Source organism: Panulirus ornatus, chromosome 33, assembly GCF_036320965.1.
Source record: "Panulirus ornatus isolate Po-2019 chromosome 33, ASM3632096v1, whole genome shotgun sequence".
NCBI classification, from domain to species: Eukaryota; Metazoa; Arthropoda; class Malacostraca; order Decapoda; family Palinuridae; genus Panulirus; species Panulirus ornatus.
The window spans coordinates 15,555,885-15,579,592 of record NC_092256.1 but is presented as its reverse complement, the minus strand read 5'-3'; the positions used below and the strand labels follow the sequence as shown (position 1 = coordinate 15,579,592).

The following is a 23,708-nucleotide window of genomic DNA, read 5'->3' as shown; positions in this document are numbered from 1 at the left end:
ATCGTGTTCATTCCCGCAGGCGAGCGACTCCCGGTGTCGTGAGTGGAGCAGAGGAGATACTACTGTACCCTGTACCATGAGATGATGACCAAACGTTCCGGTAATGTACCATACACTGTTGTATGTGTGTGTGTGTGTATTCTGCTGATTGATCTGTGTTGTATGTGTTCTGTGCCGTTTGATGTGGATGTGGTATACTTCGCCTGCCGACTGTTCTTTTTCTCTTCTGTACGTTCTAAGTCGACCTGTTTGCTCTACTCTTTGTACCTGCTGTTTTGTTTGTTCTACAACCCTTGTCGACTATTGGTTTTGTTCTACAACCCTTGTTCACTATTGTTTGTTCTGCAACCCTTGCTGATTGTTCTGTTTGACCTACAACCCCAATTGAGTATTTTGTGATATTTGCATGACATGGGTTGATTTGTATCGGTTCTATGCCCCGTGCCCTATATTCTATGTGTTCTGTGCCCTATATTCTATGTGTTCTGTGCCCTATATTTTGTGTTCTATGCCTTGTGCTCTATATTTTGTGTTCTGTGCCCTATATTGTTCTATGCCCTATATTCCGTGTGCTCTGTGCCCTATGTTCTGTGTGTTTTATGCCCTGTAACTGTTGTACTACGTATTACATATCACATACCGGTCGTTCCGTTTGTCCCACACTCCCTAGTGACTCGCCGGTACAGCACCCACCCTACCAGTGTCAGTGACAGACACGTATCCCTTATGATCCCGCTGTCGACAACAGGTTAATTTCCCTGGCCATCGTGACGTTGGTTTAGGGTTTATTGGGACTGGCCAGTTCGCTGGATAATGGAATCGCTGTAGGAATTATTCATGTAATTACGCCTCAAACCTAACTCTTTCGGGATGAATTTGATATAAATGTTTGAGCTTGGTGTCCCGCATAGCAACAAACATGCTCACGTCCCTTAATAGAATGTTTGTAGAATATCGAAATAGTGTTAAGAATTAAGATAAAAGATATTGTATTACGAGAAAGATATATTACGAAAGATAGATAAGGAAGCTTCATGCTAATTAACTAAAGCTATGGAAATTTACGAATGTCACTTGTAAGAGGTTTCGTGAAGTAAAACGCAGCGAACGATCCCGGTAGAGTATATAGTATGGTTCATCAGCGGTCCGTAAATAAACCAGCAGAAAAACGAGTAACAGATTTCCACCCACTTTGGTAAACCTTTACTCTTGTATGATAAGTATATTTTAGAACACACATGTAATCTGGATCTATCATTGCCAACTGAGGTACTTGTATCGCATTTCTTTTGACTTTTTGCTTACGAGATCACTTATCTCACTTTAGCGGGTGTTCTGGTTAGTATTTATTGAAGTGATGTATCTATGAGCAGACGCGGACAGACGCTAAACAACAACAATGCTTTATTGGATAGGTTATACAAGGTTAGATGACAGAGGACAATGGGATACTGGAGGTGCAGGATTATAGGAGGAAAGGAGAGGTCAGTTGTAGCAGGGTTGAGAAATACGAGGCAGGCTTGGCAGGGATCTTGTGATGCTGGTTATGGTAGGCTTAGATGAAGAGGAATACGTTTAAGAAGTGCGAGTCTGCGGAATCAATGTGGAACCCTTGTCGGAGGAGGTGGGTGTGGCCCGTATCGCGGCTTCTGGAGTATGTGGCGACTGCCGAATAGTGCCTGGGTTGCAGGAGGCTCCTGGAGAGGCGCTAGGGATGCAGGAGTGCCGTAGGCGTGGACGTAGGTCTTCGTTGTTACGGCAGCTGCTCGAGCCGGGCGGAGGCGATGTCCTACGAAAGTCCTGCCGAAGGTGAACGTAGGAAATGAGGCACCACAACGAAACCTGTCAGGAAGATAAAGCATTAGGGATCCCGTTAGGAAATCTACTGACGAAGACGCCCCAAGGGCGGCTTGAGTCTGGGGTCGCATCACCGAGACTTCAGGTACCGGAATGGTACACTTGTCTAGCAGTGAGCCAACTGCCTGACTGGTTTGCTACGTTGTTTGAGATTAAACCTCCCTACAACTCAGGAGGTGAGGCCTCATGCTCTAGGACGGCCCACCGGTGGTGAGGGACCTAAGCACTGGGCCTAGGAGGTTGGGCTTTATCCCACCCGGCCCCCGCTAGAGCCAGGCTCTCTTCTGTTTGCTACGCTGATGCACGGGTATTTAGGAGGCGGTGAGATTAGGTGTGAGGGGTAGCTATTCCCAAAGGGAATTAGAGACGTTGAAGCCGAATTTCGCAAGCGTCTGACCTTCTCCATACTGGTGGACTTGAGGTATGTACTAGGGTCACTCTAAGTCAGTTGTTTCATATTTTTTGTGCATCGTTTTATGAATTTAAGGTTTAAGAACATCGTGTTTTTAGTGATTTCATTTTCTGTGTGAGAATCGGGAGACTGGTTTCTGTAAGAGATGTTCTCTTTCACTGACAGGAGGTACAGTTGCTCATAAAAGTTAGTGGGGGTCCTTGTATGTGTGTGGGCCCTGTGCAGTTCCCACCCCTTTCTGGACGGCGAGTCTGTATAACGACGTGACAACACACACACATCCATACACACACACAGCAGAACTGTGACGATGTAATAACAAAGTAAGAAAGGATTTTTGTCAACCATGTGTTATCGGTTGTCATAATCAGTTGTATGGTAAGATCTGACGGTTAGAGCCCCTTCGATGTCAAAGTTTTCATTAAGCAAGTGATCTTTGACGATGGTAGCAAAGGACGGGATGCATTCGAATCGTTTCGAAAATTTTCTTCCGTGTCCACATGAATGATGCTGTAAACCATAACGAGCTAAACGAACACAGTATCTACCATTAACGTTGTTTGGCATATCTGCGTCGCACGTCCCTCCAAATATCCTGTGAAAACCAAATCTGAAATAGGTAATCAAACATTCTAAGTAGACCAAGCTTCGAAACAATGGGCAGTGAAGCAGTGCAGGTTGGCCAAAATCGTAATGAAACGGCTTCGAACCTAAGGCAACAGTTTACTGAAGCAAAAACACGAAGCAAGTAAGGAACTATTCGCGTAATAACTACAAGAAACTATCCGTATATTTGTAATATTAAATGCTGCCAGTGATTAAAAATATTATTACATAATTATGGGCAGCAATATGAACACTAGACATTGTTTCAGGCATAAATGTTCTTGGTGTTGATGTTGTGGTGAGGACGTATGGGCTGAAAATAGGGTAGATTGTGTGTGTATGTGATGTAAAATATTGTGTGGAAGGGTGGGCTACTAGGCTATATGTGTGAGTGGGTGGTTAGAAGCAGGTGGCTCTAACCTTCATATCATACAACACTGAATAATTGACTGATTATGACTCCCGAGAACACATCATTGACAAATATAATCCTTTCTTACTTTATTGATAGCATCGATACAGTTAGGCCGTGTATGTGTACGGGCGTGTGTGTGTGTTGTCACGTCGCGTTATACAGACTCGCCGTCTAGAAGGGGGTGGGGACTGCACAGGGCCCACTCACACACTGACCCCCACAAGAACTCTTATGAGTGACTGACATGGACCACCACGATTGTCGTGATGAGTGACTGTGCTCTCTCAGATGATTGGAAACTGGGAAATGTGACCAGTATATATATACAAGAAAAGAAATAAGAAATGTTTCCTGCATTACTGCCTAATTAGCCACAAGTCGGTGAGGCTAATGGAGAAAAAATTGTAAAGCTTCTTTGAAATTACGGAAAATTAGCATAGCCTCCGCAACAATAGATATTGTCCATCAAACTTGCAATAGTTTTTTCCCGTCATATACGAGGGGTGAGGTTAGAAAGTACCTTCAGATTTAATTAGTATACTTAGATTTTTCAGGACATTCGGTAATGTACCACACCGTAATTTGAATTTCACTTGTTTGGCTGTCTCAGTTACAAGCAATGTGTAATGAATGCAAAGACTAATGCGCTAATACTTAATGCAAGTACTAATAAACGACGAATATTTTTCATTTTTTGGGCTTTTACTAAATGAAAAGTATAATAAATGCAGACGTAGGCTTGTAGTATTTTTTTTCTTGTAGCCCAAATACAAAATATAACCTTCCATATCCCAAGCTTGAAACCGTCGCCCGGGAATGGTATACTGTATCATAGTTCATTGCAGGGCAGTATGATGTTAGTAAAATTGTACAGTATGTACTTATTCCTGTAAAAATTCCATCCTTGCTTCAACAATTTCATTTTCTTCAATACTATTTTTCCTTGGCTGGGGTGGGGTAGAGCTGGTGTTGCTTAAAGGAGTGGAGGATGGGGAGAGAACTTTTCTAACTATTCTCCCCTAACTTCATCTGTCTAGAATGGATGTCTAGTTAGACTATAGACTGGCAGGTCTTGTTATAGGCTAACAGGACTATGTACATACAAGTAGACTAAGCAAGCAAGACAGAGACATATAAGCAGAGATAACAAAGACGTAGATTGACGGAAAAAACAAACAAAAAGGACAGACGGAGGAAAAGATATGGGCGGACAAAGACAGGGAGAAAGTAAAACAGGTAAACAGACAAAAAGGAAAAGAATATCTTTCAGAAAAGCACCTGAGTGCCATAGAGGATCGAACCTCCCTCCCAGAGGGATAACAACACATATTGTCAGCATCGAAGGGGGTAAATGAAACAGTTTGTCCGATCAGATTTCTTTAGTACCGAGATAGCAGTAAAATATCAAATTCTTTTTACAGTCTGAGTTACAGTCAGGATAAATATCTGTAATATTTTTTATTTTCTATATCCACAGAATTATATACTATGGTTTCATTATCATACAAGGTATAGAATTATACAATAATCAATGATGAATTATAGAGAGTGACGATCCGGGTATATCACAGGGCCAATGGTGATTCCAGGGAGTAATTGAATTAGTTTATAATTTACCATTAGCTTATGACAGTTCCCGACACCACATTCTCAGTACGCAGTACTCGTCCTGAAGATATGTCGCTACAGGAACCGCACTGAAAAAAAATCAATATCTAAATTTGTGGTCGATATTACATTTTTTACTTTATGATCTGCAACCCCACTTTTGCCGCCCTGGAAAGGGGGGATAAAGAGGGAGGGGGAAGCAGTCGGAAGGTGGGTGGGGATAAGGAGGAAGAAGAATAACCTTAAAGATACCGAGGATAACCCTTGGATTCGTCAAAAGATCAGCGAGTAAGCGTATTAACGTTATGAGGCGGCCTTATGTGTCAAGATCTATAGCATAGTCCGTAAAATGTAGAAATAAATCTATAACAATGTCTTAAAATAGATTTATATATATATAAATAATCTTTTGTTTGTTTTTATTTATTAAAATAACCAACGGGCAAATTCGGATTGCACCTGGTGCATCTCCGTCATTCGCTTATATCACGATTCACAAGTAGATATATTTCTGTATGTATATCATTTATATATATATGTGTATATATAAATCTCATTACAAATATAGTGTCAACATTCACCCGTCGCCATAATAAAAAAACAATAAACGTGCAAAGAACATGTCTCAAAATATATCAATCATCATAATATTTTACTAAGCTACTTATAAACACCATTTGTCTTCTGCATCTGTTTCCTTGTTTCTCTCGGAAAATTTTCATATCCTTTTTTTTTTTTTCTTTTTGGGTTTGGTTCTTGGATACAAAAACGTCTACAGTGAACGCTACAGATTCAAGCACATAGGCATTTATGACAGTGAGGCCAACCTTGAAAGTTCGAAGTTTGCAAGAGTTTGGCCTTGATGTCAACATATCTTTAATTTTGTCCATACCAACAGGAGTTTAGAAATTCAGCATTCACTCACCATAATCACACAGATGTTGATTAATTATAAGGCAATCATAAGCTGAACTTCTATATGGAACAGGTTCAAAGTAATTGAACAGTTTATCTAACAGTCTGCAATCATAACATCAACTCGTACAACAGATTCAAAGTAATCATACAGAGTTTCTTATAGTCATATAATAATCATATTAGCACTTTGGATAGCTTAGATTATTGCACCAAACAATAAGTCCACTTGTGCAACAGATCGATAATATCTTTCACGATTAACAATAAAGTTCTGATGATCCCAATTTGTTAATACACTATTTCGGATTGCTTAAACAAATATCACACATTTCGGATAGTAAAGCAGCCTTTCTGAATCTCTGAGCAGCGATACATTCTCCTGATAACACAGAGGTCTGGAGATTTATCTCTGAATTATGGAGCAATGGGAATATTTTTCACTATGATGACACTTCGCTCAGTAAAGTAGCAAAGATATTATTTGCTTAACAGGCTATAAAGAAGCCGAGACATTATCAAATTGTCACAGAAATTCAGAAAGTCCTGGAAAGTAATAGTCTTTTGGATATAATATATTATAGAACTTAATATAACAGCCAGCCCTAACTTCATAATTAATCATTTCTGTTATCTGACAGACAATGATTATACATCATCCAATCTCACTGTTATATTGGAGTCTCACCAGTCTTCATCTAACAGACAACATTTGGGACAGTCTTCGCCCATATTTACAACTGTTTCCTGATAATCATGCACACATCAGTACTCCTACTATAAATACCAACAAGACAATCCAGAGTATAATACACTTGCGGTAATCTTACATATGTTTTCATATCTAACCAGAGGTATGTGGATCACGTTTGAACAGATCCGGCCTGAGTGAAAGTTGGATGTGTCTTTGCCAAAGAGAGATGAGATCGTATGTTTGATCATTGGGTGACCTGATGGCAAAGGACCTGAATTGAATGACATGATACAGGATGACCTGACACCTAAATACTAGCCCTTTGCTTTACTATCTCATCTCCATCAGCAGAGGCTGAGAATTTAGGACATTATTACTGTCCAACAGATAATCTCTTTTAGACCATTAGGTCTTCTGTTATCTGGCTTCCCCATGGACATGATGGAATATCAAACAATCGGATATCATACATATACCTACTAGGTAACTGGCCATCAGATGACCAGGCATCATACAGCCACACACACCGGATAAGACACCATCAAATAACCGAACAGAGATAAGACAGGGACAATGGATAGCCGAACACCTCCGAACTATCAAGACTGGCCATGAGTTAAGTTTACAGAGAGATTTACGCACAAAAGTACACAAAAATATTCTGCTAAGAAACAGTAGCTACACAGACTATACAGTGGGTAAACAGTACTATATGGTGTGACAGACGACTCTTGAGTTTTAATGCATAATGCTTTTGGGCATGAAGTCCCCTGTCACGACATACAGATATGACTGCAGGTTACATGGTTGTTGAATAACGAGGAACAAATCCTTCAGATTAATCAAATGATCCACGTTTGCAATATATATATGGAAAATATTGAATTTCATTATCTGATCTAATTTCAAGGTGTTAGAAAAAATATATATTCTCTATTTATTTTCTCAAACTTATCCAAGCTTTTCGACCATGTAACCTGAAGGAATTTGTAAGGATACTCCAGTGATTTCTGGCTAGCCAATCCCTAATTTGGTACATTCACTTACAACACCTAAAAGATATTGGAACCAAGGAGAGTCTCGGTAAAAGTAGTCCAGATCGAAGGCAGAAGTGTTTCCCGTTCGTTGCTTGAACACTCAATTGGTCTAAGCTAGTCTTTGATAAAAGGTAGATTGAAAACACTCGGGCAATTGCCGGTTCTTTTCTTTAGACATTGCGTTCTTTACATGCGTTTGAGGACAATTTATGAATCTATTGGATGAGATAATCAAGATGAACTCAGTCAATTTGAGTGTCCAATGCAAAAAAATTAGTTTATCAGTGTTTCAGAACTATCTTGGACTCGACTAGGCAGAAACTGGTAGAGACTGGCACCACATTTATACATCTAAGGCGCATTTTATTTTGCTTGGTCGTCCAACGGGTGAGAAGGGCCGTTACATAGACGTTTTCTCGAAATATCTGTCCGAGGTGCTCTCTCTCTGAGGCCTGTCTTGGGTTGGGGATGCTTCGAAGCAGCGTTTGTTTACCGTTTCATTCTTTTATTATTATTCTTGGTAGTTGTACCAAGACCACATTCGTGATTTGATATTGTGTTCAGGCGTAGCAACGATTCAATGTTCATCCGGTATTTGGACCAACATCCAGCTTTTGTCACCACTCAATGGAAATATCTAACACTGCTTCGAAGCAATATTCATTCAGATCTTCTGACCTAGTTCTACCATGGCTTCGGGTTATTGTTCCAATCGGTACTTGACGCAGTTCTGACCAGCAATATACATATATTCATCTCGAGCATTTCATTCATTAAGAAGCAGTGGAACAGGATATTTCCCTTTTTGATACATCGTTTCTGTATGAAACAAATATAATCCTAGAGAAATTCAGTGTATGATACAAGTGTATATTCGAATCAAGTGACATATATCCACAAGGAAAAGTAGATGATACAATTTACTTTGAACCAGTTTTGACAGCTTATCAAATCTTATCACTATTCTGAAAATTCGTTTAAAGACAGAGTAGATAATATATCATTGGTATGATTATTACATGGGACACAAAGCTTCCGAAGTTTTGAAAGAGTTGATATGATTAATACTAGCATTATCTGATCATTAATACTAATAAGCAATATTGTACCCGTGTATGAAATCCGAATTAATTACTGAACCTGAAAAATAGCAGCAGATATCTTACTGTAACATTCTTCGTTATAGTCCTTCATCTCCAACTGATGCTGATCTTTATATTCCGTGACACCGATTTGTCGTCTGGACTCACCACTATGGTGGCCCTTTGAACTTCTGATTTAAGTAAATTTTCCCTCCTGCCAGACATGTTCGATCTATATGATGGACAGTAAAACTGTTTTACTTCATTTCAAAACGTTCAAGTGTTCTGAGCTTACAACGTAATAAAACCTTTGTGTGTTACGAGTTCTAAACACAGGATATCACTTTACAAAAAAAAAAAAAAATTGCTGACAACACAACTCCTATACGGAGACGTCACATGTTCCGATTCAGTGTGCAATAACTGCATAACACAAGAGAAGGTTCTTAAAAGTTGTTTAGTTCATGAAAATTCTAACAGGACAAATCTCTAATAAATATTGCTCACATCACGCAAACGTTTTGAAAGAAAGCCCATCTTTCTGAGCCCTCTTACTGACACTATCCCCGACAGATTACTAATTCCTACGATAGTTTGTCAACATTTAGATTGTCATTTCACAATTACTTCATTTGGTTGTAGATACATTACCAGGAAGCGGGGTTGGGCAAGGAGGGTCAGGGTTGGGTAGTTTGTGGCTGGATATCTACGATTTCTACATGTCTGAATTTCGTCGAAACTACGGTTAATGAATGCTACTTTCCCAAATATAAACTTCAGAAAAAATGAGTATCACATTCTTCTTGTGTGTTTAGTTGAGTGGAATAGTATTTTACTGAGCCGGCAATCATGTACAGGCCAGTATCAACTGGCCGGCAATGGGACGCGAACCAGCAGCGAACCCCAAGCCAGCCAGACTGTGAACCATAGGTCGGCGGCGAACCGAAAGCCGGATGCGTATTGAGAACCGGCCAATGATTTGTGTAAACCGGCGAAGAACCCAAGCTCGCAGCCTACCATAATCCAGAAACGAACCAGAGGGGAATGAAGAGCCTCATCCAACACCGATCCAGATGCTGGTAGGAAACTTATTCCATTACCGAACCAGAAACTGCTCAGGAACCTAATCCAGCACCGAACCAGAGGTTGTTAGGTACCTATTCGGAATCATCACCGAACCTGAAGCTGCTTGGGAACCTAATCCAACACCGAACCAGAGGCTGTTAGGGAACCTAATCCAGCACCGTACCTGAAGCTGCTTGGGAACCTAATTCAGCACAGAACCAGAAGCTTTTAGGGGACCTAATCCAATACCGAATCAGAGACTGGAACCAAATCCAACACCGAACCTAAAGCTGGCAGGGCACTTAATCCACCAAAGAACCAGAAGCTGCTTGAGAATCTAATCCAACTACGAACCAAGAAGCTGGCATAGATCCAGCTGCGCACTATGACATGGCAACGAACCATGAGAAGGGCAACGAAACGTACACCCATTACGGAGCCGGGAGCCAGCATCGATCTGCGAGCTCGGCAACAAACCGCGGTTTGTTGGAGGAGATTAGGGGTGGGGGGAGGCGGGATATGATGGGGCCAGAGGAGATCGCCTGTGAAATGCTCCAGAGGAGTTAGGTTCTCCCATAAACTAAGGGACGACTAATCATCTAAAATTTTCAGGTAAGGATATAACCTCCTCCTCATCCTACTTGAGTCTGGTTTGCTTTTTTTTTCCTCGAGACGGAAGTAAAACCTAAGACGATCATATGAAGGACAGAAAACCATAATAGAGAGATCATAAGGCAGGGCCTCAACGTTGTGGGGAAGGTATATGACTGGTTGCAAAGAGGGAACAGTCTCGGTGGGACAATAATCAACTCTTTTTATCACCACATGTCATTTGCATATTACCAGACTGTTCTTAGTAATTTGTAGGGTAAAACGGCTGAAAGTATAACTAGTCAGCTGAAGAAAGGTTTGTCATATACAAAAGTTACTTCAAGTCAGTCTCTCGGGTCATACTCGAAATCTACTCTCCCAGAAGTAATGCCTCTCAGCAAGGTATAAGGCAGGGTCTGCACTTATAGATAAAAAGGGTCATTGTCTAATCCTAGAGCCTTATTGTATATACCATTTTGGTTATGGCCAGAAAGGGATTATAAGATGGGAAATTTTGGGAAAGGGGTCAAGGAAAGGATATTCTAAAGTAGATAACTGATGATGAGAAAGTCCAGTTAGAGAGTTATTAGGAAAGTTGGTAGGTGTTTGCTTGAAGGTGCTCTGTCAGAGTAGGTGATGATAGGCCGGAAAGAGAGGATTGAATTTTATAGAGAATAAGAGCAAGACAAAATGTGAGTGAAAGATATAAAGCGAGGTTGTGTTAGAACACATTCTGGGAACTCTAAATCTATGAGATAAACGTCACACATAGTCGCTCAAAGTTTAGACTGCTTGGTAATTTGAGGTATTAAGAGCACAATTAGTCATTACATGTGAAAGAAATCAACTGCCAACTGCAGAGATCCGAGAAGATGAAAACATAATCATTACCCAGAAGCTTGTGTACATTTTCTTTGGGTGTCCATGTCCATTTTCTTTATTGGCATTAGCACAGAAACTACATTAAAAATTGACTTTTTTACCACTACTTGTTTGTACGTCATCTTATAAGTGATGCAAGATACATCAAACTTGTTGATTCGGCGTTAGCATCTAGAAAAAAAGTATCGATAGAAATAATCAAGGTACGAACACTCGACTCCTTACTGCACTGATGTTGCTGTTTATGATTTTGGTGTCATTCTTCCTAAAATCACATAGATACTTGCTCATAAGCAAAGATTTAAGGGTAATTGTGTTTGTGGTCGGATGTAGCATCACAACCAAATAAGCAAGTGGCTTAGTTCGACATGTTTTCAGATTTGATGAGTAATTTGAACTTCATTTGTCTCCTTTCAAAAGTTCCTCAGAACTCCACTCGGAGACTTTGAAGCTTCTAATAATTCTCCTCATGTTCCCACTGGACATGGTCGAACTTCCGTTAGACAACCTAGAAATTGCAGCGTGGATCTCTAGATAAGAAAATATGGACAAAGTCCTTCGAGAGTCTAAGCAAATAAAAGAATGCTGGGAAACGGATCAAGCAAAGGGAAATCAAGCAAATGGACATATAAAGGAAATCAGTTGGATATTTCTTTAAATTTCTGTCCGGTTTTCTATTTGGGTCCATTAGCCTAATTTTCATTCCCACATTACATCTTTATAGTTTCTTTCACAAATTCCTTAAAGTTTTTACAATCTGTATCATGAGTGGCGATTTCCCACACTTCCATAAGACACTTCCAAAATAGAGGATCCACTGCAAGAGGTGCGTCAAAGAAAATGAGAAATATTCCAACACCAGGAATACAGTTCGAGGAGGAGGGGAAAATTTAGGAGAGTCGTATGGAACGTTCTTTGAGGAAGGAAGGAATTTGAGGCTCGCTGCACTGTATGGTAAGGGTTGTATTCCCTGTGTATATATGAGGGGGGGGGGGTTAAGGGTACCTGGTAGACAGCTACACGTACATCGAACCTCAAATTCCTATTCCTTGTACTTAAATCTGCAGTTTGTATGCCTATGATAGAGTGAGTGGTAATATGGTAAATGCAGCGTCATATGGTCTTCTACCAGATTTTGTTTAAAAGCAGAGATACGACAAAATCATGCCAAACTTTCCCAGACATATAAAATAATTTTAATCTATTCAAGAAAGCTACTTATAGATTACTTACATTTAAAAAAGGTGCTGTAATTCAAGAGAGACTTTGATTAGAATACTGCAGTCATAAAGGGGTTGGGACAACACCATTCTTGAAGGTTCACACTCCTCTTTATGGGTTCTTAATCATTTGTTTTGTCAGACGTTCACGAGTTCAATAACGTATTTTAGTTGTTTTAAGCATATCGTATAGTAAAATTCAAGAAATTGTTTTGTGGGCTTAAGTATCTTTCAAATGGAGGTTTGATTAGCATCTGTGATATTTAGCCATACAACACGTATCGTCGAAAGTTTCAGCGTCTATGTTGCACCTTAAACACAAAGAGTTCTATAAAGCCTTAAGTATTTTCAAAACCTTTTCTAATGGAAGGTTGAAACGTTCACTGTACATGTCCAAACACACACATTATGGGTTTACACACCTCCTATGTCAATTTAAGCACACTTCTTGGAAAGGAACTTAGACAATGCCCTGCTCTTTGTCTATATTCACTTCTTGTGGTAGCCGAAACAGCAGCACTACACACATCAAATCTATTAGGATATGTATCAAATGATATGCAAATTAAGTGCTGGAAGCTTTGAGAAATGGCTTTCTTCGGTACTTGTTCTTATGTCTCTCAGCCCTTCAGGTAGGGTATCTTGCATGCTCAGAAGAATCAGAACTCATACTTCATGCGAGATAGATGCAAAATACTTACTGCATCAGCTCATTAATTAATATAGTTATTTTACAAGTTCTCAAAAACACTCGGCGTATATATAAACCCTGTCCTTTATCTTCTTCCTCATTTGTTCATGACCAATAAATGTTGATCATGGAATTGATATTATACTCTGGGAGGATAGTTTTCTAGAAGAGAGCCACCCTAGTGTAAAGACAGCTTTCTAGAGAGATAGCAAGGAAGGTTATCGAAGCATTTATGAGAAAGTAACACTGAGGGTAGCACATAGAAAATCTGTGTGATAGATATACCTAAGGAATGATTGAGGGAATTTATTTGTATTTTGTCGTTTTTTCTTTTTTTGGGGGGTAGGGGGTTGGGAGCAATTCTAAAAATCAGTTGGATAAATATCAAAGATGTTACCAGTGATGAGTATTGAGGTATTATAATATAAAAAAAAAAAAACAGGACCTTGGGACAGATTTCTAGAAGACCAGCAAGATAAATTCTAAGGGGGTTAATCGAGTGTTATCATTGAAGTTTTATTTTACAAGGTTATCTCAACTGTGTTCGTGAGAAATTATTTTTTTTTTATCACTTGGACATGTTGATGGAGATAAGAGATGTCCGTTATACATTGTAAAACATGTTTGCGACAATCGCAAAAAGTTCCCTACGTAGTATTTGGAAGGTCTATCTTTTTTTTTTTTTTTTTTTTTTTTCAAACCAATTTGATTTTGACTGAAATAGCAGTTTCTTTGCTTTGCCTCTTGAATAACAAGAATTTCTTTGAGATGTTCATGAACTTCTTACCAAATACTGTTGTGTTAGCAGACTGATGTTAATCTCTAAAGAACCCAAAATCCTTGACCACGACGGCTTGGCCCTTGACCATGACCATTAAAAGTCAGGTCAAAGGCTACGCCATCATCATCAAGGATCATGGGCCAAACCGTCGTGCTCAAGGCTTGTACCGTCATGCACAAGAACTCGTCGTCGCACGCAAGGGTTTCCTTAAAACGAGTTTAGTAGCTTTTCCAGCTTTCAATGGATGATGCGGGTAGCTGAAATTTGTGAGTGGTGTGTGTGTGTGTGTTTGGGCGGGATGGGGATACTGGCCTCCAGTGGTAAGATACGTGATCCTTAGGTTATCTACTGGTGATGGTTGTAAGAGATATTGATCATCAGGAACAGAGTTGACTGCCAGTGTCTTCCGACTTCTTTTGGGTAAATAATACTGTCGCCTGATTTCTTTGTTTAGTACTGTTTCGTACTTCGGGGTCAGGTTAGTGTGTATGGGATAAAGATGGATGACGTTGGTTTACAGTCTGCAAGAGGGTTTCCGGAAAGGTTTCCGAGCCATAGAAATAGCATGATCTTCCATCTGTGATGAGTCGTTATGTCTGAGAAATCATGGGTTAATCTCTAACTAGTTTGCGTGGGTGATAAAGATGCTTTACTTCTGGAGTAAGAAAAGCTTAAGGAAGTGTAGATGCTTTGGGTATACTTAATATAGAAACGTGTGCACATGGAGATGGAAGGTTAACCTTTGAATATGAAGGGACGTGTTACTACATTACCTACGTATAGATGGAGGTTCTATTGGACAAAATGAGGTTGCGGGCAGTATAATTCTTTAAGTGAAGGTTGTTTGAGTGTCTATGAAAGTCTCAAGTCTGGTCGAAAATTCACGCTACTTGTTGCACTCATCAACCAGTACTACAAATACAGGTGATAGGGCTAGTTTTGGGGAACCTAAATGGTATCAGAGCATCACGTAGATGGTAAAAACGGGTACCCTATGTTTGGTGAGGCACCGTGTGATTAATGGAGAACCACATAGATGGTGGAAAGTCATGTAGGCGCACGTCAGAAATTTTTTGGGTTATCTTGTAGGTGGTGGGATATGTTGTAAGGGGTGAGGTATCTTGCAGGTGGTGTGGTGTCTTGGTAGGTGCTGGGGTACCTTGGGCTTTGTGAGGCAACTTGTGATTGGTGGTATACCATGTAGGTAGGAGGACACTGTAGGTAGGATGTCGTAGACATGCAAAAAAGATGTTGGTGTCAGGTGGTAAGAAAGCACAGCCATAGGAAGAGATAATTTGTCTGAAAATATTTAGAGAGAAGGAAAGTGTACAGAAGTAGGGAGAGACACGTAACCGAAAATTAAAAATGATACGGAACATTATAACTGATAAAATTAGATACCACAAGAATCCATAGTTACATACAGTTACACATACGATTACAGCTCCACAATCCATGAAAGTTGCTAATATGGACTTTTAAGTTACAGAAGAACCGGTCCAGATGATGGAGATGTAGGGGAAGAGGAGGAGGGGAAAGTAAGTACAAAGCTACAACAGTAATAGGAGTAATTACATGGGTAACAACATTACAAAGATGTACATCAGTGTACACATTTTAAAGTACATTTAATACTGCTGGGACGATGCATAGGCACACTCCTGAAGGCAAAGGATGCTGTATTACTTCAGAGATGAAGTGTACGTTTAAAAAGGGAGGACACTAGGAAATGTCTTCAATATACAGAGCAGTGTGTTATGTTATCAAGTGACTAGCGATAGGAACTGTTTGTGCTGGTGTGTTTGTGTGTCAGCGTGCCCGGACATGTGTGGGCCTGAGTTTTGAAGCATTTGTTAGTGCATTTGTGTGTATATATATAGGGGTGTAGGCCTATAAGTATGTTGGTTATCATGTGTACATACCATCAAATTCCCTAAAAAGTCATGCACTTTGTAAAGCTACGCAAACTCTTCTTTAATATGACAGTAATGAAAAATATGTCGTTACGTTCAAGAACTGTCCAAAATATGTGATGTGATGGGCCTTACTTACAGGTAATGAGACAATGTAAAAGAGTGGTATACCGAGGCGTAGTGAAGAATAATGGGCAGGAGGTGATTGTGATGATGCTGAATGGAGATATTGAAGATGACAGTCAAAAATGAGTATGACAGTAAAGGTCCAAGTGAGGATGAAAATAGTGATGAGACTAATACAGCAATGGTACAAAATGATGACAATGATAGTTTTATAAGAATGGTAGCAATAGGCTGCTATGGGTTTGGTAGGTTGAATTCACTGGGTAGATTATACTTCTGTTTTGGAGTAGCTTGCGATATGTCGTATGGGGTAATACGGGCTTGTTTCTAGCCTGAATAGGGCTTGTGAGATGCGGAGAGTTATGTGGGGTTAAAGAGGGATAGCCAGCTCGGAGCGGGATAGTATTAAGCTCAGAAAGGATCGTATATTGCCGACAGAAAAGCAAAGATAGAAGTGTAAGAGACAAAAGATACTGGGTCTCATGGAGTTCTTTGCCAAATAAAAATAGTAAGTTAAGAAAGTAAGGATAGAAAGCCAGGAATGGACAGTACATCGTACAGGAATAGCAAGTTATATTGAATTTATGAACAAAAGAGTAGACAGCAATGGTGATGGGATGGGGATGTGGGTGGGGTGGGCTTGAAAGGGACATATTTGTGGTCTTCAAGACATTTTCAGTGGCAATGGTCCCAAGCCAGATGGCGAGTGTCCTGAAGACACAGCGAGGGTTGATCACTGACAGTGACGGTGGCGTAGCTTACGGATCTTTCACTTGACTGGCGGGTGGTGGTGGTGGTGGTGGTGATGGTTGTGTTGGTGAGGCTGGTGGTGGTGGTGGTGATGGTGGTGGAAGAGGTGCGGCCCCCGTCCGTGGTGGTGGAGAAGGCTGCTAGCGGAGTCTACTGTGAGGGAGTTGGTTCGATCCCTGGGCTTCTGGTAGACCGGGTGATGGGAGGGAGACCCCGAAGGGATTCCTATAGGAGGCGACGACGCTGGAGGGGGAGTGCACCCAGGGAATGGCCCCGGTGAAGGTGGGTGGTGGGTTGGGGAGGCCGTGCAGGAACGACTGCCGTATCGCTGATCTGACACCCGGAGGTGCATGTTGGCTCGTCCACTGCTGCTGTCACTGCCTCCAGCCACCCCACCCACGCAGTCCTCACCGTCGCCCAGCACGGGCGGGTGCAGGGGCGTGGAGGGCGTAGGACAGCGACGTTCGCAAGTGCTGGCACCCGTCAGGCACCGGAAAGGGATACGGTAAACTCGGAAGGGCTTCACAGCATCTCTGTCCAACACTGACGAGTAGAAAAAGAAATGGGTTACAGGTGTGGTATTCTTTATAGTATTATTGTTGCTAAAGGCAACATTTACATTAAAGGATTTAAGCAACATGGGAAGCAAAGTGAAATTATTATCAAAAGGGAGAACTAAAAGATTCTTGGTGTCAATGGGAGGTTTGGGCTCGACTCTATAAAATGATTTCTTTGCTAACTTAAGGGATTTATCAATGAAAGATCTAGGGTACTTTAACTTAGACCCAATAGAATATATCTTCTCAAACTCATCATCAGTAAACTCTCGGACTGCAAATACGTAATGCCCTAAGGAACATAGATTGAAATGATAATTTAACTCTGTCATGTTGAGATGAGTAATAATGGATATATGAGCATACATTGGAAGGCTGCTGAAGAGCAACATTTTTTCAGCTCGCCCGTAAAATCTACTAATCTAACAGTCCTTCCCGTGGGAGTTTCCTGATATATTAACTTCCTCACTTATGAACTCTTTCACCAATAAACTATCATCTGCTAACTCTCACTCCTGTTTAACCACTCAGTTGTAAATCCCAAAACTGGGCAACTCTACCAACGAACTCTCTCATTCCTGACATTCCCTCAACTAGGACTTTGCACACATGTGAACCTCTCTACTTGAAAACTACTTTAACTGCCTCACCTGTGAACTCACTTGTGACCTAAGCCTGTGACCTCTCAAACCTGTGACTTGTTAAACCTGTCATCTCACAAACCCTATGATCCCTCAAAACTATGACCTCTCTCAAAATTGTGACTTCTCAAGTCGTTTTTAAACTTCTCAAACCTATGATCTCTCGATCCTTTGACTTCTCAAAGCAAATCTGACTTTGAACTGTGGCCTCTCACCTGTGTGCTCCTTGCCGTGTGGTGAAGGAGGAGGAGAGAGGCTCGGGTCTCTTTCTAGCCTGTCTACTCTCACCCTCTCTCTCTTAAGGGTGAAGAACTCAGGGCGCGGTCGTGGCGAAGAAGATGTCACTCTGAGGAGAGACGGTAAATGAGAAATAGGAGAAAATAAATGTAAATAAGAGAAAAAACGAGGAAAATTGTGGAGCAAAAAAGTACAGACAGGATTACAAAAAATCTGTTGGTGGATGAGAAAAAGATATCAAATTTGTTCGGGGAAATGAATGAGGAATATTAGAATTTTTTCATCCCCTTGGACACAGGATTACAAAAAGTAGTGATGGTTGAGAAAAGGATTTTTTTCTTTTTTTCTGAACGCTCGGTCATGACAGTATGACCTTTTGATTACCTGTCTTGGCCTTTGATCTGACCCGTGACAGCTGAAACCTAAGACAAGATCCATCATACCCAATTGGTCGTACCGTCCTACTCAAGGGTCGTATGGTTGTGTTTAAGGGGTTTTAGAAACTTACCTTGGACGTGATGAAGGCCAGGCGGGGCATGACCATAGTCTGTACTAAGTTCCCGTTGATGATGAGACGAATCTCAATGCTGTCCTGAGTGAAGGCAAGGATGTATGGGAAGGCACACACTGCCGAGAGAGAGAGGAAAAAAAGTTACCAGGCGATATAATGATATAAAGCGATATTTGGCTACATATAGTGATATGGGTAATATTTGGTGATTTTTGTATTACATATGTCTGTAGCTAACGTATTCTATAGCGACATTTGGCTACGGATGTAATTAATCCAGTCAGTCCGGTGATACAGCCACCAAAAACGCCAGTGCTAATGAAACAGGTATTTTCTGCTCGAGTTCCATCACATATCAAATCTCATCCAAAATATGAACGAGTGGAACATTTGTAAATCTGCTACGCCGAGAACAGACATTTTCGCCAACTGTATTTCAGAGTGTGGTGGGAAAAATGTAAAATACTAGAACTTCGCCAATATACAACCAATCTTAACAATTCTGATATTGCTACACTCGTTACCCTAACAGCTATTCATTCTCGCTTTTATCTAATCATTCGGAGAATTTTGTGCTTAATTGTAATGCATCTGAATTCATACGGCAACAGACCACTGGGTCCTAACAAGACTGCTTGTGATAGTGGAATAGGTATGTTAAGTTTGTAATGGATTATAAATAATCTTTTTAAAAACTGAATGCCATAATTGTGTTGAGGTAACTTATGAAAACATCAGTGCTGGTACATTACAGTATGAGCAATGCCACTCATTAGCATAATCCACCGTTTTGTATAATTAGCATCAAATGCACGCGAGACTAGGAATCATTACGAAGAATATCAATAATAATGCATCATAATTCATCTCGAATACTGGACTCCTTGCATTCACCGCCGGTTCCATAATTTATATCAGGATGTGTCGCATTATTACAGTGAATGTCTTTGCATTCGGCGCCAGTAAAATACGACCACAAGTGGTTGAAATATGTCACTCCAATGGACAAATTCTCAAACCAATAAGTATATAATAGTTTGCATTGAGGTACTGTGAATGTTAATTTTTTGTCTTAACTTTCTTCCATGTCAAAATGAAAAATGGATACGTTCAACACATCTAATTTGATAATTTTTTGACGTCACACTAGATCACTGATAATGGTTCCAGAATCGATGATGGGTTATACTTATTTGAGCCGTGGATTGATTGGACTGGAGATCGGTCTATATTTGACAAAACTATGGTAATCTATGATGACATTGGGCTACAAATGGTAATAATTTCGAAATGTATAGCAATATTTAGCTATATATAGCGATAAAATGGTAATGTAAAGCGTCATTTGGCTACGTGCAGCGATATTACTGTTACACAGATATAATAAAGCCTCTTTTCTTTTCATACTTCTACTGTCTGTGCTGTCTGAATGTGCTGTGTACCTAACTCAACTTCAACCCCTTAATCTTCTAGATGATGGAAAGGTGATTACAATAGCTTTAAGTGTGGGAGTTTCAGAACCTTTACCATTTAAAGATTTCCTTTCACATTATTTGTATTGAACTTCCTAGCATTCCAATTACACATCACCCTCATCATAATCATCACAATTACAAATTTATGATTATTACTATCATTGACTCATTTCTTATATCTGTATGTGACGGTCATTCACCGTTTGCAACTCACCAATTGCTTCGGGCACAGAGTTCCACTGAAAGTCGAACTCGTTCGAACACTCCTCGGTCAGTTTCTGGAAGTGACAGGTATCTGCGGGGAAGGCAAGAAGTTAGTGGACAGACCATAATTACGCGAGGAGTCGAGAGTCAAGACAGGGCTTGGAAATGAGGATCAAAATACAACGGGAGAAAGGTAAACCAAAACATTTCTCAGGGGGATCAAATTTCTGTAGGGAGGAATCACACGAAAACTGAAAGATTAGAAACATGTAGATTGATAAGGAGGGCTGTCAGGTCATAAAGATATCAGAAAATAGGCAATTGAGGAATATAATCACGTCATTTTTTTGAGCAATAGTTCATTAGGGAGATAAGTATTTTCCAGAAAATCATAAACGATTGAGAAATATAAAAAACTGAATTAAGGCTTTCTCTATTTTCTCCTTTTAGCAACAATTCATAATTTCTAATTATTTCCTGTTACAATACGGCGATGAATTGAAGTTAATATGTTCTTTTTTAATGTTATAGTGACGGATATAGCAAGGCAGATGAATGCCATAACTAAGTCCATCTATGATGAAAAAAAAAAAAAAAAAAAAAACGAGCGTAAGGATGCTATCAAATATAGTAACTTCGATGTTTGTAATCCCGACCGTAAAAAAAGAAAATAAAAATGAAGGAAGGAGTTCCACTGCTTCACGGTTGAAATATAAAAAGAATATTTAAGGAGAAATTGGATTTCAACGATGTATATTAATCTCGTTACTGCTTCCCCATTTCGAGATGTTCACAGGTCCGAATTAAGAGAGGGGGACAGATTCAGCTAGAGCAGAGAGCGAATATTAGAATGCAGAGGGGAGGGAAAATGACTTGAAGTATGTTGTGTGAAATCATGGGCGTAAGTGTGAACGGGGTGGGAGGTAGGAGCGAGAGAAAATCGTTATCAGTGACATTTATGTGATATATACTAAATGCTCAGAGATATATGGGTACTTACTCTACGTTGCAGTTCTAGTTCACTGTCATTGAAATCTGATAACAGAAGATTTCATAATATCATGACAAAAGTTGGATAAAACTGAGTACATTCAAACCTTTAAGTCTAGACTGAGGCTATTTACTATCGAATACCAAGCGAATAAAATCCTATACACCTGCTTATCCATTAGGGAAGACTATGCGCTTCCATACGATGCATTTTTCGTTCATTCACATAGACTAAAGATATAAGTAACTTGTTAGAGCAATCAAATATATTCTGTGGTACCATATCCAGAACTACATTAGTTGCAACACTGGTTGGATTATACTCGGCTACTGTGCTGAAGACAATAATTACAGTGAAGTATTACAGTCGGGACTACAGATACAGTGAACAGGTCTGATGCCGCCTGATACATTAAGGACAACCAGTGCAATACGCACCACTACACTTGAGAACAACCACCACATCAAATACAGCCACTGCAATAATTAGAACCACTACATCAAGAACACGAACTACAATAAGAACCACTACATCAATAACATCCACTGCAATAAGAACCACTACATCAAGAACAACAAATACATCAAGGACACTCAATAGGACGTGAAAAACTACAACACAAAGAACAGCGACAACATCGAAACCTACTACAACAATCGAGAACAACAGCAAAATCGAGAACAAACACTGTATGGAGGATATACATTCTACATCGAGGTCGACAGGTACACACAAAACATCCCTTACAATCGACGACCCGTTGTTATCGAGGACAACTCACTGTTGTAACAGAGTAGGAGCTCGGCCTCGTCGTCCTCGTAGATATCGAGGGCGGCCACAAGGTTGACCTTGGAAGTCTCGACGTTGTGCAGCTTGGTGACCTCGCCTGTCCTCTCGCTCACCAGGTCCCAGTGGTGTTTATAACCTGACGAGAACACAAGATTACGAGGCCATAGGTACCTAACATTACGATTTTGATGTCAGGTCAGGTCACATGAAATTCAATCCTTTTGCTCCTTAGGACATGTATTTTCAGTCACGGCATTCAGGGTTATGAAGATTCCATTAAAATCTATATCTATCTAGCTATACATATTGACAAAAATCTATACGTTGGTAACTATTATCTACACTAGTTATAAGAATGGCATTCTTTAATGTTGCTGTAAATAGGTAAGAGAACTTCCGATGTAGTTCAGTTTTGTCTGAAGGTGATCATTCCTGTAAATGAAAGATGGGAATAGTATAAGAAAAATAATGACGTTTTGTGAATCGGTTTCACTTAGTCAAACGGCGTTCGGTTTTCTACCTGAACATACTGCTTGCAAGAAAATAAAAGCTGCAGTATCTTCTATTTTAGTCGTATTATATCAAAAGACGTTCGTTTTCCCGTTTACTCTAGATACTGTCAAAATAAAGGTGATATGAAGATATTAAAGGCTTTTTAATCTTCTTTCAAAGACTTTCTAATGTTCTTTCAGGAGGGAAGGAAAGAGAGAAATGCGTTTTCGGGACACGAGTGTGTAAGTCAGGGGAGAGGGCACGAATACAGACATATAACTGAATTTTGAACAGAAGCTGACCGTTTCTTCAGCCTGGACACTGACCTCTGGTCATTTCCAGCTGTGCTGTCCCGGTCATTTTACGTCGAGTAAGGTCTGTTTACGGTAACTTATGCTTTATTCGTCTGTGAACTCTTAGGAGTCAATTTAGATTACTCTCGGTCGTCTGGAAAGGTGAATGTGGCGAGTTTGAGTTTGGACGAATGTAGTATTTCCATTAAGATTTTAAAAGCCAAAATCATTACTCTAGGATATTTGTTAGTCTAGTAGGAGGAAGTTAGGTGGGAGGAAGTTAGCATATTTTTGACAGTAGTAATATTTCTGATCGTGGGGAAAAGTCCCGTCAGGTATTCTGAAAATCACTTTACAATCTGGTCAATCTAAGCTACTTAATCAGTAAAAATTTCCCCAATATGTTAGAGAACCTTTAGGTTAAAAGTGCATAAGAGTACAGCTTAGAAAACAAAACAAAATTCGTACTGCATCAGTTGGCTAATAGAGAGAGAGAGAGAGAGAGAGAGAGCTCGACGTACCGATGCAGATCTTGTTGTCGCTGGAGCCACCGGCCGAGGACACGAGGGGAGAGTCTACCAAAGTGATGATGGTGGGCGTTTCCGACACGGACACCTCCTGCACGACCGTCAGGAGAGAGAGTGTTAACCAACAGCAATGAAGCGAGACAGTGCTCACGAGGTGTTGTATTAGTTGGTCAAGAAAGAAAAAAGTTTGGATAAAGAATCGACTTGGTTATTGAGACCTGCATTGATGAATGGAAGGTTGTGAATGAACGATACAAAGTGTTGAATAAAATAGAATAAAAATTTACTTAAAGACAGTGAGGATCATAAACGACTATTTGAGCTGGTTAATGAGACTTGTAAAAAA

The 23,708-nt window shown here is 40.1% G+C and overlaps 2 protein-coding genes across 5 annotated transcripts in view; one reads left to right on the top strand and one right to left on the bottom strand.

The window, feature by feature from the left end:
• Nucleotides 1-23,708, top strand: part of LOC139759488 (uncharacterized) — a 71,682-nt gene that overhangs the window by 46,169 nt on the left and 1,805 nt on the right. For 3 of the 4 annotated variants that reach the window (XR_011715070.1, XR_011715071.1, XR_011715072.1), the window contains exon 4: nucleotides 20-100. The gene's annotated coding sequence lies outside the window, so the exon portion shown is untranslated. Of the gene's footprint in view, nucleotides 1-19; nucleotides 101-20,298; nucleotides 22,028-23,708 lie in introns of those variants that run through there. The other variant, XR_011715073.1, reaches the window with a different exon arrangement.
• The window catches only part of LOC139759487 (GTPase-activating Rap/Ran-GAP domain-like protein 3), a 628,035-nt gene continuing 610,163 nt past the window's right edge, over nucleotides 5,837-23,708 (bottom strand). The window contains 7 exon segments of the mRNA XM_071681664.1: nucleotides 5,837-17,188; nucleotides 18,059-18,161; nucleotides 18,163-18,189; nucleotides 18,589-18,707; nucleotides 20,281-20,361; nucleotides 22,043-22,186; nucleotides 23,357-23,453. Coding sequence (XP_071537765.1) covers nucleotides 16,665-17,188; nucleotides 18,059-18,161; nucleotides 18,163-18,189; nucleotides 18,589-18,707; nucleotides 20,281-20,361; nucleotides 22,043-22,186; nucleotides 23,357-23,453 — 1,095 coding nt within the window. The 3' untranslated portion in view covers nucleotides 5,837-16,664.